Consider the following 18,914-nt stretch of genomic DNA (forward strand, 5'->3'; position numbering starts at 1 on the left):
CATTATGGAGGAAGAGGAGTCGGAGGGGGACGACAGTAACGTCCCCGACTCATGCACCAGGAAGGCGGGGGTAGCGAGTGAAGGCTCACCACCTGTAGATACAGGTAGAGTGAGGCCGGATGCCGCGGGTATACCCAGCACCAAGGGGGCAGAGCTGGATGAGGCGGGGCCAGGGTCGGCAGCTGCGGGGGGTACCCGAGCTGCGGCACGACAGGAACCGGTCCTCAGCCAGGCTGTCCAGGGGGCAGTGTCTAAGGTGATCCTCCGTAGGTCCAGCAGGAAACCCCAACTTAGAAAGTTTTGGCCAGAGGTCAATCACGCCCCGAGGGAAGGGAGCCAAGTAGGGAGGAGGGAGCTTACGTTTCAGCGGAGGTTTAGCCCCCGACAGGCAGCGACAGGCTGTGGAGGATCAAAGGTGGGAGACAGCGTGGTGCAGCCGCAGGAGAAGAACCTCTGCAGCCCTGACAGGGATTAGCGGAGCCGCCCGGGGAAGGCGGCACTGTATTATATTTTAGATAATATAAATAAGGATAGGTATTTTAGATAAGGATAAGCTATTTTAGATAAGGATAAGCTATTTAAGATATTTTAGGTAATATAGATAAGGATAGGTATTTTAGATAAGGATAAGCTATTTTAGATAAGTTTTGTGGGAATAGTTAGCGTTTAAATAAAGTTGATGCGTCCAGGATGTGTGGGTGTGGGGTGCAGGCTGGGGGTCAAGAGACCCGCCCGCAGAGGCGTTTAACAAAGCCAAGCGCTCCCCAAGAGGCTGGCTATACCATTCTTCTTTATCTGTTTTCTGGAGTGGAAGGAGGCACTCGTATGGTGGATCTTTGCCACGGCGATCGGATGTGGGTGGACCTATCGGGGCCGCACCAAGGACATCATCGTCTACGGCTGCTCCGGGGACACGGCTCCCATCGCGACCGATGGGACTGGAAGGAGAGAAGCGGAGGAGACTGCAGTTTACTTCCATGAAGGCCGGTGGCCGGGGTGGCTGGGATCGAACTCTTCAGAGTATTCCAGCGCCCCAGGTTTTGCTTATCGGGACGCTTCATTATTGTGCCCGAGAGTCAAGATCATCGCCCAAAGGGTAAGCGTCACCGTTGGCAAAAGGATCTGCCTGGTATGCACGGGGAAGGTCCCCGCGAGCAGGCGGTGGTGGCTGAGGAAAACGAGCAGGACAATGGCCAACTCCACTGTTGAGTGGGAGAGACTTAACAACAACACTCACAGAACTATTTCTGGGACTAAAGAACAGTTGAGTGTGTGTTGGGACAAATGGTGGGAACCGGATGAGGGGATGTGTATGTGTATGTGTATGTGGGGTCCAAGGTATCGTTGCCCCACGGGCAACAGCATATTTTTCCAGAGACAGTGGCAGGATGACGGTAAGGGGATGAGGTGGGATGTTAGCTCACGGGCTTGTGAGGTCCCCCTTTCCCCAATCCCGGTAAACGCCACTGAACTCATCACACGGCCACGCATGACACCTCCCACAGTTCCGCTGGCAGTAGCACAGGAGGGTGAGTGCCCAAAAACCACTAAGGGGCCCGGGAATGCCCTGGTACTGATACCGACTGACCAGGTATTGTACCAGGGGGTGCACTACGCGGTAGCCTCAGTGATTTTAAACCTCACCGAGGTGCGGATGCCGGAGTGGTGCCCCAGGGAAACTGAAAGACTAACCGGGTACATCAAGGGGAATGGAGAGACCGTTACGTGCGGGTGGGCGAGCAGGACCCAGCCGCTAGGAGGACGTGCCCCCCCCCTCCGCACCGAGTAGACTGTGTTTTATATTGTCCCCTTTTAAAATTTGTATAAACTAGGTTTTTGTATTCGAATTTGTATCAAGAGTGATTGTGAAGGAATGTAAAAAAAAAATGTATCGTTTTACTGTTGTATTGTTTTCATGTCCTACATTACAGCTGACACCAGTAGGAGGATGGCGGAGGCATCGGCCCGGGACAAGGTGTAGGTGTATGTGTCTGACATGAAAATGTACATACTTGTAATATAGTTTTGCCCGGGACACGGGCAGTAAATGTCAGCCTAAGATGGGGACTGTACGTTCGCAATGAAACACTAGTTTAGTTAAAACCTCAGGGGTCTGGATATGGAGAATCGGGAAAACATTGCTCAACCACATTATTTAATTGATTCGATAAGCTGGGGTTATGCAAATCAACAGGAGGGACTGTAAGATTTGAGAAGTTTTCCCTCATTTGGAAAGCAACACAATACCAAAGAGCTGCAGTTTGGACATTTTAAACGAGAGACTGGGGCTGATAGCGGAGAAAGGCTGCGGTCAGATTAACAAAGGATGTCACAATCCGTGGGTCCTAAAATGGCCGCAGGACCTCGTGACCAGCCACAAAAAGTAAAAACCTTACACCCCAGTCTCTAGGTTTCTGCAAAGCTACGGCCAGAACAAAGGATGGGTATTGGCCATGCAGAAACCTACGAAACCAGGTCGGAGTCCAGACACTGGGGCGCTGACATCAGCATACTCACAATGCCCCAAGCCGACCTAAACAGTTCATCTCAGTGAGGGGGCACAATAGCCCATAGAAAACTACCTGGTAGGTGATGGGAAACCAGTTAACACCCATCACCTCACAATGAAATCCCAATTTACACCGTCTGGCCATCCCCGGTATCCCCGACCATAAGGCAGATCAGAAGAAAACCTCATACATATCTTTTTGAACAAAGAGATTCCAAGATCTGGCGGGAGATAGGACGGGTCAGAAACAGTATAACTGGCCACTACTTTTGGGTTTTAAACTCAAGAAGAAATACTGGAAGAAGAAGCTGAAGCTAGAAGAAAACCTGCAAGAAACGCAAGCAGGCAAGAAAACGAATGCAGGAGGAAGAAAAGACAGGCAAGAAAACGAATGCAGGAGAGAGGAACAGGCACGCAACTCGAGGAGAAATACTGCCAAACGAACAGCCAGTAACCCCAGTAATAGCCCCATGGTGAGCATGCATTCCAAATCCTACATATCCTGGACATAGTTTAGTGTAGAGGGGAGGGTGGTTGTGAATAAACGTTGGGTGTGTACTAAAATATGTGTTGGTCAAGGTTGCGATGCGTCTTGCGTTCCCCATCTTACAGTCGTGTATGTGTCTTGCAGAACTGTGTTTAAGAATTCATAAGTAAAAGGTATTCGTGTATATGTCTTATAAAACTGTGTGTTTTATGATTCATAGTTATAAGTATTCGTGTGATTCGGTATGTGTTTCATAGTCATGTATTATAGAACTGTATAAGTATTCATGGACAATAGTCCCAAGTGCTGAATAAAAGCCTTTTTCATTTAAACCCTGGTTTTAAAATCTGGTCTGGTTGAATTTTTTCTGTACTATAAGAGCTCCTGCATCTAAGCCCAGTGTCTAGAACCGTAAGGGGTGAGTGGGTCGAACCACTCACGGGGAACCAGTGTGCACGGCCTGGTCAAGGGATCAGAGCAAGGCACGGGGACCTTAGGTCGGGCGAAAGCTCGGCGCAGAAACCCCTTACAGTACCCCATTCCTGCCTTCTCCCCATACCCCCTGACTCCGCTATCCTTAAGAGCTCTATCCAGCTCTCTCTTGAATGCATTCAGAGAATTGGCCTCCACTGCCTTCTGAGCTTTGTGTCATCTGCAAACTTGCTAGGGTTATTTCTAATTCCATCATCCAAATCATTAATATATATTATAAAATGTTGCGGCCTCAGCACTGAGCCTTGCGGCACTCCACTCGCCACTGCCTGCCATTCTGAAAAGGACCCGTTTTCTCTCTCGCTTCTTTCTTGAAAAGTGGGATAACATTAGCAGCCCTCCAATCCACAGGAACTGATCCTGAATCTATTGAACATTGGAAAATGATCACCAATGCATTCACGGCCTGTTTTGGTAACTTGAATGCCCAGGAGCGAAGACTTCAAAAAGTGGTGAACGCTGCCCAGTCCATCATGGGTTCTACATGAAGGGATTTACTGGAATTGCTGTCTCAAAAAGGCAGCTAGCATCACCAGAGACTCACACCACCCTGGCCACAAATTCATTTCACTCCTGCCATTGGGAAGATGGTACAGGAGCCTGAAAACTAACGTTCAGGTTCAGGAATAGATTCTTCCGTACAGCCATCAGACTTAAACACTACAGCCTCCAAATCAGCTCTGAACTACATAGACTTGAGGACACTGGTTTTGTCTTTTTGCACTATTATTGTTTGTTTTATGTGTATCTGTATGTATATATATATATATTTAAAACTTTTGTTTATTATATTGTTTACCGAGTACTTTGTTTATACATTCTGTTGTGCTGCTGTAAGTAATAATTTCATTGTTCTATCTGGGACATACGAATATAAAATACTCTTGACTCTTGAGTGTCTTTAACTGTGTCTGGGGCTCACTTCAGATCGCAGCACCCGAGCAAATGGTGATCTTTCTAAAACTGGACTGACATCGGTAAAATATAAGTTCTATTCTTCAATGTCTCTCCTCTTTTCCCCCAACCCCCATCACTGGTTAATTATTCTCTGGTGGGCTACCCCTTAGCTCTGGTGAACAGATATTCCTCAACCAATAGATAATCAAGTCTTTTAGGTCTTTGCACTTTCTGGCATATAACTACTCAATTTTATACTGTGATTCTTTAATTAAAACAGTTTCCACTTCAAAAGCACCTGATCAGTAATGAAACATTTCATCAATTTTTCTGAAAGGTGCCAGATAAATACAGTTGGTTCTTTAATGGGGTGGCACAGAACTTTCAACTGCAGTTTGTCAATCTGCATTCAGTGTCTATAAAATCAGATTTAAGTAAATACATTTGTGGAGCATTGTGGCCTACTACATAATGAAATACGAGAAGAGACAGACATTTTTTAATGGGAAATATATTTAATTTGCATCTATTCATTCAGAAATGAAGAAACACTCAATTTAACAGTAATAGCAGCCTTAGAAACAATCCAGGCCCTATATAAAAATAACAGCCTTGCTCTATTGCATTAGTAATCAAAATAAATGTTAATAAATTACAGTGTTGCCTAATAACATTTCATAACTTACGATGCATGGCTTGAATCTATTGCACAATCTGGTTTGTGTTGTTACTCTATGAGAACATTCTCCTTGCCTGCGATGTCATGATGTATTGCTTTTAAGTCAAGTCAAGTCAAGTCAATTTTATTTGTATAGCACATTTAAAAACAACCCACGTTGACCAAAGTGCTGTACATCTGATTAGGTACTAATTTTTTTAAAATGAAACATACAGTAGCACGCAAACAGTTCACAGCGCCTCCTCAATGAGCCTCAAACGCTAGGGAGTAGAAATAGGTTTTGAGCCGGGACTTAAAGGAGTCGATGGAGGGGGCAGTTCTGATGGGGAGAGGGATGCTGTTCCACAGTCTAGGAGCTGCAACCGGTGATGCAGATGCTGTGATTTAAATATAGCATTTTATTTTAGGAAGATGTTATTTTGTGGAAACATTTACTATTGCTAGTGAAATATAACAAAGATTTTGATTTAAAAAACACTATTCTGTTTTATTATATAGGGTTGATTTATAAAACAAAAATTAATTAGCTTATTAAAGTAGTTATTTGCACATAAATTCTCAGTGGTTTGAGTTACATCCACATTTAAGGAAATAAGCTTAATGTTTGCAACTCCCTAACTAAAACCAGCATATTTTAGGAAAGCAAGGCATAGCAAACACAGAAAATCTTAAAAACAGAAAGTTGGATGTACTCAGTCGGTCAGTCAGGCTCTGTAGACCTCACAAACAGAGCTCACATTTCAAGTGGATGACTTTCATATGCAGCTTGATCAGCAGGTTACTGCCAATATCCCAAAAGCAAATTACTGCAGATGCTGAAATTCTGAAATAAAATCAGTGAATACTGAAAACCTTCAGTTTGTTAGGCAGCACCTGTGCAGAAAAAGTCATTAACTTGAAGCATTCGCTAGTTCTCGCTCCAGATTTTGTCTGACCTACTGAGTACTCCCAGTATTATACACAGTCAATGGGGATGTGGGGAGAAGAGGGGTAAAAGCAAAATGGACAGAAAATGGGTGACAGCTGAGGACGAGATATCTCCATGTACAGTCACAATGCTTCATTGCATGCTTACAGTATGTATGGCATCATCTCAAGCCATTGTATGATTACTCATACGAGAAATCAACACCTCTCAATAGCATCCACTGTCTGGAAGAAAGGGAGCAGTCTGAGTTGAGAAGATATTTAAAAACTGAGATGCCTACAGCTGGGATTAGATGGTCACATCAGGACTGTATTTCTAATAGATGCGTCATTAATCCACAGTAATCATTGCAATTCATCGACTATGAAATGCTGTAATTGTCATCTTGTTTCCTAAGCTTGTGTTAAAGCAGGACATTCAATACAACTTTTAGAGGATGATTGTTAGTTTAAAGATGATTCATTCGGTAATGAATTATGGATAGATTTGACACGATACAATATAGGGTGGGGCCGGGGGTTTGGAGAGATTCTGAGGAGGAACGTTCTCACCCAGGGGATGGTTGGAATGTGGAATATAATGCCTGCGTGGGTGAGAGAGACAGAGACTTAAAATATTCAAAAGTAACCCTAACAAGCACTTGAAACACCAAGGCATTACTAGGCTATGGACCAGATTCTGGTAAATAGGATTAGTATAGATGGTTGCCAGATAGTCAGCCTATACATGATGAACCAAAGGGCATTTCATGTCTCTGTTTACATGAAAGCCATTTTTAATTTAAAAATGATGAAAGAGCAGATGTGACACATGAAGTTTAATGCAATAAAATCTGTTGTGACTTTGTTAGTGAGAAGACCAAGGAGGTCTGATATAAAGACTGGTATAATTTTAAAAGGGAATGCAAGAACAGAGAGACCCGAGGATGTCCAACTGACAAATCCAGTTCAGCGGCATGTAACTGCAAAGTAGAAAACAGCAAGCCAGTGATATAGAATATTTCGTTTCAAAATGCATTGACAAAATGTTGCACAAGTAGTAGGATAGGGAAAATACTGGAATCTATCATAAAGAATGGAATAACTAAACATCTTGCTAAGAATGTGTAAAAAGGAACTGCAGATGCTGGTTTAAACCGAAAATAGGCAGAAAAAGCTGGAGTAACTCAGTGCGACAGGCAGCATCTCTGGAGAGAAGGAATGGGTGACGTTACGGGTCAAGACCCTTCTTCAGACTGGTTAGGGATAAGGGAAATGAGAGATATAGACGGTGATGTGGAAAGATAAAGAATAATGAATGAAAGACATGCAAAAAAAGGAACGATGATAAAGGAAACAGGCCATTCTAAGCTGGTTGTAGGGTGAAAATGAGAAGCTAGTACGACTTGGGTGGGGGAGGGTTAGAGAGAGAGGGAATGCCGGGGATACCTGATGTGAGAGAAATCGATATTCATACCACTGGGCTGTAAGCTGCCCAAGCGAAATATGAGATGCTGTTCCTCCAATTTGTGTTTAGCCTCACTCTGATAGTGGAGGAGACCAAGGACAGAAAGGTCTGTGGAGGAATGGGAAGGAGAATTAAAGTGTCCAGCAACCGGGAGATCAGGTTGGTTCACGCGGGCTGAGCGAAGGTATTCCGCGAAACGATCGCCCAGTCTACTTTTGGTCTCGCCGATGTATAAGAGTCTACATCTTGATCAGCAGACACATTAGATGAGGTTGGATGAGATGCAAGTGAACCTCTGCCTAATCTGAAAGGACTGTCGGGGTCCTTGGCATATCTTTCATTCATTGTTATTTCTCTCTCCACATCACTGGCTATATCTCTCGTTTCCCTTATCCCTAAACAGACTGAAGAAGGGTCTCGACCCGAAAAGTCACCCATTCCTTCTCTCCAGAATTGATTCTTCCCACCCAAGAATCCCATCCATGTTCTCCAGAGATGCTGCCTGACCCGCTGAGTTACTCCAGCACTCTGTGAAACGTCACCTATCCATGTTCTCCACAGATGCTGCCTGACCCGCTGAGTTACTCCAGCACTCTGTGAAACGTCACCTATCCATGTTCTCCACAGATGCTGCCTGACCCGCTGAGTTACTCCAGCACTCTGTGAAACGTCACCTATCCATGTTCTTCACAGATGCTGCCTGACCTGCTGCATGACTAATATTTTGTGTGTTTTTTGGTAAACCAGCATCTGCAGTTCCTTGTGTTAATAGCAAATAGAGAAATAGAATAAACCAAATGGTCTCTCTACATCATTCTAAAACCCACCCAAAACTGTATAAAAATTCAACGTTGACTGGAGTGGTGCATGATTCCAACACAAATGGAAATTCAGTGGTGTCCATATCCCAGGACCATAAATGCTGCCAAATTGGCTATACTCAAGGCTATGACTTTCCTTTGTAGTAGTGTAAAGAAAATCAGCAACCCCAGCATTGCTGCAGGGTGCATGTCTGGTCTGAAGGGTGGGGGTAGAGAGGAACTGGATTGATGGGTGCCTCGTGGATTAAATGCAGCCATAGGAGTCATCTGTGAATAATTAGTGATGGAGTCTGCACTCACCATACAAGAAAGGTTTTAGAGTTGGGAAGGCCTCCTGTCAAGGAGATTGGGGAATCGACCTAGGAAGTGATATTTGGATCAGCAGACTGGTGGATTAGAGAGGAGTGGTCTTGGGACATGAGTTTAGAGCCATGAGATTTGGTTTTATGGTATTTGGTTGCATTAATAACAAAAGAGATGTAGCTGAATCAGGCTTTCAACATTAGCTGAAACAGGCTCAGGAGGGTTCCAGTGGAACAACTGCAGTGCAAGGAAAGTAGCTCCTTGAAAAGTTGATTGGGCTGCAATGTTTCCAACAACTTGCATGCTACGTAATAACTTGGGCCAGTCAAATGTTTGGAGTGCTGTGGTTTGGCATGGAACCATAGGAATGCTATTATTACACAATTTTTACCTACATATAGCATATCGAAAAAGTCCTATTAAAATTCCAATGTTTTTTCTCACAACAATATAAATGTATGAAGGGTTAATATAATAGAAAATAGATTAAACCATTCAGGTTGCACTATCCTTCAATAAGATCATGGCTGATCTACCTCGACACACTTTATGGCACTAATTCCAGATCCCTTGATTCCCTTAGCATATCAATCTGTCTTGAATATATCCGGTGACCAAGCTCCAAAGCCATTAGGTAGAGAATTCTAAAGATTCAAGAAAGTGTGAGTTGAGGAATCTCTGCTCATTTATGCCCTCAAGGGCCAAACGCTCACCACTGTAGTGATACAATGGTAAATGCCAAAATCAGACAGGTATCACAAAATGCTGGAATAACTCAGCGGGTCAGGCAGCATATGAGGAGAGAAGGAATGGGTGACGTTTCGGTCTGAAGAAGGGTCTCGACCCGAAATGTCACCCATTCTTTCTCTCCTGAGACGCTGCCTGACCCGCTGAGTTACTCCAGCATTTTGTGATACCTTCGATTTGAACCAGCATCTGCAGTTATTTTCCTACACAAAATCAGAGATAGTATCAACTTTTGACATGAAATGATTTTGTATATTTCAATGAAATTACTAGGAATCAATTTGGTGAGCTCCCTTTATGTCAGAATATTTCTGTTGGGGTAACCAACCCATGCATAATATTCCAGATGCAATATCACCCATGACCATCATAATTGGAACCAACTCTGCCCTTGCAATCAAATACTCTTGCAAAAAATATCAATAAACTGTTTTCATCCGTAATTACTTGTTGCACCTGGATGTTAAATTCCAGTGATTTGTATCAAAGAGCTCCCAGGTATCTTGGAACAACATTCTTCAATCACTCCTCAATTTAAAAATGATTGCCTTTTTTTCTACCAAAGTGGATTACCCTTACAATGCACAACTCTATCCATGGAATAATATCCCCCCAATAAAATCCCGCCAATAATATCCCCCCAATAATATCCCCCAATAAAATCCCCCCAATAATATCCCCCTAATAATATCCTCCCTCTTTTCTCACTGAATAATGTATTACTAAATTTGACAATTTTAGCATCCACTGGTTTCAAGATCTTTTTTATTTCTGCCTTATTTTTGTGCCCCTGCATTCGACTCTCATGACTCTAACAGTGGTTAGAGATGCAATCAACACAATGCCACTGCCAATGGATTCAAAAGATATGTCATGGCACTGAAAACCTGCCTCCCCCACCCCACTGACAGGATACCAGCACAGTTTCTGAAGAGATGATTTTTTATCTCTCTTTAGGATCCAACAGGCATAACCAGAGGTGGCACTGTTTTATCTCAATCAAAAAATAACAAAATAAAATCTTCCCAGTTATCCACAAGACAACCATAGGAAATCAATGAAAAGATTCTTGGAGCAAAATAATACTAAAGAGGTAAAAGCACCTCAAGATGAACTTAAGGGAGTGAAATAACTGATTTTGTTCATTGTACAAATTTACATGCACTTTCTTTGATACGGTTCACTGGTCGCTGTGTAGTTACTTGCGAGCGAAGCATCAGGCAAATTCCTTGTTTGTATACACACTTGGCAAATAAAATTTATTCAATCCAATTCAATTTAATTCAATTAATTCTTTCAAACATTCTTTGTTTTGAAGAATTTGAAATAGTGGTGACATATATAAATGGGTACTTTCTTTGGGCATAGATTGCTGACCAGCTGATCAGAAAGAAAAGTAAAGTGACTGTGGGTGGAAGGAACTTTTTATCTCCAATAACATTTTCTGTACAATCATCTTAATGTTGAGAATTCACTGACTTCACACCTGAATGGGCACTCTTTACACAGATGAGAATATGTACCTTGGTGTCACTTCTGCCACAGGCAATCTGCCACAGGCAATGATGGTCCAATTCTGTACTGCTATCATTGAGTCCGTTCTCACCTTCTCCATCATGGTCTGGTTTGGCTCAGCCACCAAGCACGACATCCGGAGGCTGCAACGGATCGTTCGCACAGCTGAGAAGGTTGTTGGCTGCAACCTTACCCCCATTGATGAACTGTACACTGCAAGGGCCAGGAAGCGAGCGGGCAAGATCATCTCTGACCCCTCTCACCCTGGCCACAAACTCTTCGAAGCACTTCCCTCTGGAAGGCGACTCCGGACTGTCAAAGCAGCCACAGCCAGACATAAAAACAGCTTTTTTCCACGAGTGATAGTTCTACTCAATAACCAAAGTCTGTAGTCTCTTTTTTGCTCTGGTTTATTTTTACCCACATATTTAGACCGTAATGGTGTATCCTTATTGTTTTGATGTGTTTATGCTTTATTCTTAATTGTTAACGGTATGTTTGTGTTGTCATTTGTGAGCGGAGCACCAAGGCACATTCCTTGTATCTGCATACTTGGCCAATAAACTTATTCATTCATTCATTCATTCATTCATTCATTCATTCATTCTGCACACAAGCACAATCTGAATCCCTCGGCATTAGCTACAATTGCATAGAAAATTATTGTAGTTGTGTAGACCCATTTATACAGAGAAGCTTAAGAGAATTTTGATATTGTTAGGTGGCTGGTTAATAATTTTGTTTTTTGATTAGACTCTTTGCTACTAACAGGTTCTTGTACATATTGTATTGTAGAAATATCCCTTATACAGTAAATAAATATACCAGGGTTTTCATACTGATAAGGATTGAACCACTAGCTGTTCAACTGCCCTCAGTTGCCTGCAACTTGTTTTATATCCACAGCCAGCACCAGATAAAATACAACATCTAATTTGGAATTATTAACACTTTTTAAATGGACTAACGGATTGCACCTTTCCCATGTGGGTAGTATTATTTGTGCCAAGTTACTACATTGAAACAGCATTTACTTAAACAACAATGTACAAACTTTACATGAGTTTTCAGCATGCTCAACTACTGCTGGCTACAGTGGTAATATTTCAATAACATACCTCATACAGGTTAATCCAAGGAATTAACAATGATTTTGCTTTGGTATAAAAATATATGTATACTTTTTTCTCCCTTTTGTAAATCAAGTCCTTGAAATTTAAAACTGCCTTCAATATATCAACAAATATCAAAAACTGGTTGATCACAATGTAAGAAATCAATTGTTGATGAAAGCCATGGATAGCTGAGACATCCTTTGGATTTAGATACAATTCACTAGAATTGTAAACGTGCAATTCTCAAACTCAACAAGTGAGTCAGTGATAATTCACTGCACACACAAGCACAGTTGAAGTTCCATTGCATCAGTTACAATCACGTGAAAAGGTACTGTGGTTATAACAGAGAAGCTGAAGAGAAACTTGTGCCAAGCTGACAATGATCCCACACATTTGTTCTGCGCTTATTGAACATATAAATAGGCAATACCTTTAAAGACATTAACATCTGAATCACCTTTCTTTGCAGATTTTCACCACACTTGTCAAATATGCTTGAACGTCTAATCTTGTCCCAGCAGTAAATGGCAAGGTGTCACAGAAAAGTAGTTTGTCCCCACTATTTTTTGTGTGGGTGGCGTGTTCAATGATTTGCGAATCAATAATTTTGTAAACATAGATGGCCTTTGCAGATGAGTCTGTGCTATTAAATCACTCCGTTGTCAACAATATAAACTCCCTCATTTGCCAGTGTGAAAGCCTCAAAGTTGCCCCATACAACAGCTAATATAATGACCTATGCTTCCAATTGTGACATCAACGCTGTAAAGATAGAGCCAACCTATTCAAGACAATAGGTTGTTAATGTAAACAAGTAAGAATGGGAGATTAATTAACAGTCATCTTTGATTAGTCATCAATGTTTGACGCAAGATAGAATGTAATTTGAGAGAGTTTCTAAAAAACTCCCTCTTCTACTGACCCTGCCGATGACACTGTTTATGTTCAGAACCAATGTGCATCATCAGGAACTAGAGTACAATTTCATACCTTTCAAACATATTATTTTCAAAAAAAGACTACCTTGGTATTATTCTTAAACTCCAGAGCTGCCTTATGCAGAACATGGTCCTATTAGCACACTTCCCACTGTCACCGTTCCCTCACCCACCCCTTTCCCATTCATAATGAGTGTAGATCTGAAATATTTATTACACAAAACCAGTTCTGTTTAGCTAAAAGTAATGACTGCAAAGTCATAATCGTGTTTAGGTCTTCACCACAAAGAAAAGGTCAAAATGGAATTGGGATCGACTTGATGAAGGAGGCTGAGATCTGGGTGGAGACGGGGGAGCAGCTTCTAGTCAACTTCCCTCATTCACCCAAGTGTTGACTCGTACGAGAATGGCACCAGCAATCGTAATTCCATTCTGACATACAGCACAAACTGCACACCTCAACTGCGCTCAGTAATATTTTTAAGAGACATGGTTTGGGAAAAAGGAGGGGATGTAGTGCGGGTGGAGCAGAAACATCTCTCATTATTTACGTCTACTGTTGGCCGGCATCCCTGATTCGACAGGCAACCGCAGTGATCAGAGCCGCTCCCTTGCCACTGCCATCCTCTGACTGCACGAACAACACGTTACACTTGGGGGACAGACGTTCCACTGTCTCGTGCATTATTGTAGAGAAGCTGCAAACAAGGAAGAGAAAAATACATCAGTTAAACAAGAATCTGCAAGATGAAAGTTAAAAATAAATGGGCTCGGGTATTTCCAGCCTATATCCCCTTTATGGATGAATTAAATGGACGTTCAATTTGTTCCCAACCTAAAGCATGCAACCTACAGAAACAGTTACAATTGTAATCTACGAAGTCAGTGGCTGCCTTGTTTTTCCAAGAAATAATATAACAATAAAGAATTAAGTTGCACCCTTATCTCAAATGTTTCCTGTTTGGGAACTGAATAAGTGAGAAAGGCTGTGATTTTGAACATCAATTAAATCATTAAGCCAGGATGCAGATGATATTAGTTTAAGATCAAGCTTTAGTGTCACAAATTGATTTGAAACGTACCACATGGAAACAGGACTTTCTGCCACCGAATTCATGCCGACTATTAACCACCATTCATACTAGCTCAATGTTATCCCACTTTTGCATCCACTCCCTACACACTGGGGGCAATTAACCTACAAACCCACATGTCTTTGGGATGTGGCAGGAAATCTGAGCCCCCAGAGGAAGCCCACACAATCACAGGGAGAACGTGCAAACTCCACGCAAACAGCACCCGAGGTCAGGATCGTACCTGGGTGTCTGGTGCTGTCAGGCAGTGGCTTTACCACTGTGCCGTCCCTAGTGAAACAAATCTGTGTAGAACAAGTAGATCCGGAGTTAAGGAGCATGATATTTGTTGTAATTAGCAATCTGAGATTGACCTATCAAGGAATCTGCACACAGAACCCCTTCTCCAGTGTGACTTACTGCGGATGCAGTTTGTACAACGTCCCATCAATTCCGACTGTGACCTTAAGGCTGTCCAAGTTACGGTTCTCCCTGATCTTGTCGACGATAGCCGCCAATCCAGTACCACAGAGTTGAGCCGCTCTACGGGAGACGACCCCACACACCTCCTTCACGATAATGCTGTCATCACATGTGCTCTGTAGCCCCAGCTGTAGCAGGATGGCTCGCACCTGAAGCAATGCCAGTCGATCGCTGGAGAAACAGGAAGGCAGAGTGAAGGTGGTAACTGTACAAATAGCAGAGTGTCCAGGAGAAGGTAATATCAAGAACAATGAATCCAGAATAAGACCATGACCGGGATACAGGAACAAAGGAAGCTATAGGTTACAGACTGCACCAAAAGTGACTGCAGCTTCAGAAGAGAGAGAAACTAACTTGGCCATGGAAGGTATAGACTTGGGAAGCAGAATAATTAATTTGAAAGGCACTGAGGAAAGAAAACAAAGTTTCATAGTAGGCCTTAATTATTTGGATGTTAATATATAGAGTCCAGCAAATGTTCTGAGGACACAATGTCACTGTTGAGGGGGGGTTTGATGACAATACTTACATGATCAATAGATATTATTGTTGTATCACTTGCTCCCTGACCATCAACCAGTTTTGATGAACAAATATGCAAGAAGTTACAAAAATAACAAGGCAGTGAAAGTGGAGGATTTGAACCACAACTCTCATTGCTGCATACTCCACTTTAAATACTTTTAATGATCCAAATTCCACCACCCATCAAGGCAGAGAATTCCCGAGATTCGCCGCCCTCTACGAGAAGAGCAAACCTATCATTCAGCCCGTCGAGCATGATGTGACGTTCAATAAAATCATAGCTGATCCAAATTTGTTCAAGTCCAATTTCTGCATTATCTCCAACCCTTGATAAAAGTTTACCCTAAATACTTTCAAAGATTCAGTCTCCACAGCTTGGTGGCACAAAGAAATCTAAAAAGAGAAGAAATGTTTCCTTATCTCAGTGCCAAATAGGCACCCCATTATTCTGTGATTATTCCCTTGGTTTTATACTCCTTCATAAAAGGAAATCCTCCCAGCATTTATTTTGTCCAGCTTCTTCAGAATGTTCTAAATATAAATAAGAGCTTTTAAAATATTTTGCGAGGAAATATAAAACAGGGTAACACATTTGGGAAGAGTAAACAAGGAACAGCCATGCACAATAAATGGTAAGCTTGTAAGATGTGCAGAGTGCCTTGGAGCGCATGTCCATACATTGTTGGAGATGGCAGGTCTGGCAGAAAGGCATCCTGTGTAAAACAACCAGGAGTTGTGCACATATTGTAACAAGCACTAGTTAGGCCACAGCTAAAGCAGTGGATATATTCTGGTCAGGCTTCAGGAAGGAGCTAATAGAAGTACAAACAGTACAGGGGAATCTTACACAGATGTGCCAGCGTAGACCAATTACAGTTATGAAGAGAGATAAGCTTATTCTTGGTGTAAACACCAGTCTCGGACTGGGAGTGGGGAGTGGGGGCAGGGAGTAAGGATTGAATCGGGATTTGGGAAGAAAGTCATGTGACTAACAATTAAAAGTGGAACCGAGTTATGGTATATGTAACCATCCACTTGTCCATTCTGCTGCCTCTCATCTATTCCCTTCAAAGCACTATCTACTCTAATGCTAATTTGCATAGACAGCGTCTTCATGACTGGGTTCTAGAAATTGAACAACTCATGGTGAATTGGCAACGGTACATTTATTGACAATCATACAACTGTTCACATACCTCTCAATCTGAGACAAGAATTTGGTTTCAAAAATCCCTTGCGTCTTGAGCCTGTCTGACATCTTCCCTCGAAACAGCAGACCTTGCCTTGTGAAACTCATTAGGATGTTACGAACAATCTCTCCCAAATACATCCCACTGATCATCTTTTCAAATCTGGAGAACAATCAAAATCAGATAGGTATCAATATCTCCATGAAAGAGAACTTACACAAACACTATTGAAAAAGTGCAGTACATTGCCTGTAACAAGCATCTCCATTACCCTAACCCTAACCCTAACTTCTGTAAACCAAGGGTCAACTTGCCAAACAACACCAGCATCGCCCTTGTCAGCAGGTCAGCATCATCAGCATCCCTGTCTGAAGAAGGGTCTCAACCCGAAACGTCACCCATTCCTTCTCTCCAGAGACGCTGCCTGAGTTACTCCAGCACTAGGTCTGATGACAATGTTGGAGCTAGTCCTCAGTGCGTGGATTGCCTCAAGTTTAGAGCAGGGGGCAGAAATGGAGTAAATAATGGCAATGGAAGTTTGAGGTAGACAATGTCACACAGTTAGTTAGCAGAGAATAGATCTGGAGGCATGGCATGGGGCCAGAGGAGAAGAATTTGAAGACAGGAGAAAGAATACATAGTTAGGAGTAAGGATAGCAACGGAGAAATGCTCAACCTCATATCAAGCTTAGAATTTAAGCCCTGTTTATACTGCAATCTGTGAATTCACAAATGACTTTCATACAAAAGTGAGACCAAACTGAACTAGAATGGACAGAGGTCATAGTTGACCCAAAAACTCAATGTTGTACTTTACATTAATTCACCTCCTCAGAGCACAGCAATTGCATGTTGGTTTCAATATCTATAAGGTAGGTCTGTTTGCCATTTTAAAATATTTTCTCATTTTCCTTTCTTCCAGTAATTTTGCAACACCACACCCCATGTAACAATTCTTCATGGAATGGCACCATGTGCACATGTAACAGAACCCAGTTATGTGGTGTACACATAGTCCATGCTTTTCAACAGCTGTTGGATGCAAATAAGAATCCTGGACCCACGTATGTGAACTGCCTGGCAACTGGTGTCCTGGTGTCCTAGTGCGCTAGTTTATCTGTTGTCCCACCACCAACACGACCAGTTATAGAGATTTGAGTGCCTGGAAAATACCTCTGCTTCCTTTTATGCAATGAATCTTCATCCACTTTCAGATCAAATTCAGTCCTGATGTTATCCAAGCAGCCATTGTCACCAAATGCTCCCCACTCCATGTTAACACACATCCTTCCTGCATCTCCGACAACCATCTCCACGTTCTTCATTTCCTCCATGTAGCAGGCATTACACCCAGTTCCTGCAGAAAAGAATAATCCCATGATGTGAACCAAGCTAAGATGGGAGGCAGAATGAAGACAAATGAGTTTGGGATGACCTGAAGTTTATAGACGGGGAAAATGAGAGATTCTGGCATTATTATAATGGAGACTATAGATCACAAATGATAACAGCCAAATATGGCAGCTTTCCCGAACTAAAATATTAGTTGGGATTTTCATAGCCACCATAATTGCTGCAAACTTTAATGCTCTGTTTATTTATTTCCCTGGACTGAGTTTGCCCACACTCCAAGTGCAGTTTAAACTACTGTCTTGTTCGCATCAATCGGAGCATTTGGAATCGTGGTCCGGCTTTAGAGCCACAGTAAAACTGGTCTCAATTTCTGACTTAATGTACAAAATGTTGTTGATCAATGAATTCTAATCTTCCACTTATTGAACCTTAACACCTGTGTTTACCCAGGATCCAGTCACCTCCTTGATATACTGAGCAGATGGGCTACAAATGACTCATCATTTAAAGTCATAGTAATAGTGATACTGGGTGGAAACAGGCCCTTCACCCCAACGTGTCCACGCTGACCAACGTGTCCACACTGACCAACGTGTCCACACTGACCAACTCTACACTGACCAACTCCACACTGACCAACGTGTCCACACTGACCAGCTCCACACTGACCAATGTGTCCACACTGATCAGCTCCACACTGACCAACGTGTCCACACTGACCAACGTGTCCACACTGACCAACGTGTCCACACTGACCAACGTGTCCACACTGACCAACGTGTCCACACTGACCAACGTGTCCACACTGACCAACGTGTCCACACTGTGTGAGTGGGTGGATACATGGCAGATGCAGTTTAATGTAGATAAGTGTGAGGTTATTCACTTTGGAAGTAAGAATAGAAAGGCAGATTACTATCTGAATGGTGTCAAGTTAGGAGGAGGGGGAGTTCAACGAGATCTGGGTGTCCTAGTGCATCAGTCAATGAAAGGAAGCATGCAGGTACAGCAGGCAGTGAAGAAAGCCAATGGAATGTTGGCCTTCGTAACAAGAGGAGTTGAGTATAGGAGCAAAGAGGTCCTTCTACAGTTGTACCGGGCCCTGGTGAGACCGCACCTGGAGTACTGTGTGCAGTTTTGGTCTCCAAATTTGAGGAAGGATATTCTTGCTATGGAGGGCGTGCAGCGTAGGTTCACTAGGTTAATTCCCGGAATGGCGGGACTGTCGTATGTTGAAAGGCTGGAGCGATTGGGCTTGTATACACTGGAATTTAGAAGGATGAGGGGGGATCTTATTGAAACATATAAGATAATTAGGGGATTGGACACATTAGAGGCAGATAACATGTGCCCAATGTTGGGGGAGTCCAGAACAAGGGGCCACAGTTTAAGAATAAGGGGCAGGCCATT

The 18,914-nt window shown here is 42.7% G+C and overlaps 1 protein-coding gene across 3 annotated transcripts in view; it reads right to left on the reverse strand.

Moving 5' to 3' along the window:
- Window positions 1-4,941: 4,941 nt before the first annotated feature.
- Window positions 4,942-18,914, reverse strand: part of hk2 (hexokinase 2) — a 112,575-nt gene continuing 98,602 nt past the window's right edge. For 2 of the 3 annotated variants that reach the window (XM_078429014.1, XM_078429012.1), the window contains 4 exons: window positions 17,325-17,508; window positions 16,158-16,313; window positions 14,374-14,607; window positions 13,074-13,578 (listed from right to left, as the gene is read on the reverse strand). In XM_078429014.1, the coding sequence (XP_078285140.1) occupies window positions 13,434-13,578; window positions 14,374-14,607; window positions 16,158-16,313; window positions 17,325-17,508 (719 nt within the window). In that variant the 3' untranslated portion in view covers window positions 13,074-13,433. Of the gene's footprint in view, window positions 5,442-13,073; window positions 13,579-14,373; window positions 14,608-16,157; window positions 16,314-17,324; window positions 17,509-18,914 lie in introns of those variants that run through there. The other variant, XM_078429013.1, reaches the window with a different exon arrangement.

This window comes from Rhinoraja longicauda, chromosome 36 (genome assembly GCF_053455715.1).
Source record: "Rhinoraja longicauda isolate Sanriku21f chromosome 36, sRhiLon1.1, whole genome shotgun sequence".
Classification (NCBI taxonomy): Eukaryota; Metazoa; Chordata; class Chondrichthyes; order Rajiformes; family Arhynchobatidae; genus Rhinoraja; species Rhinoraja longicauda.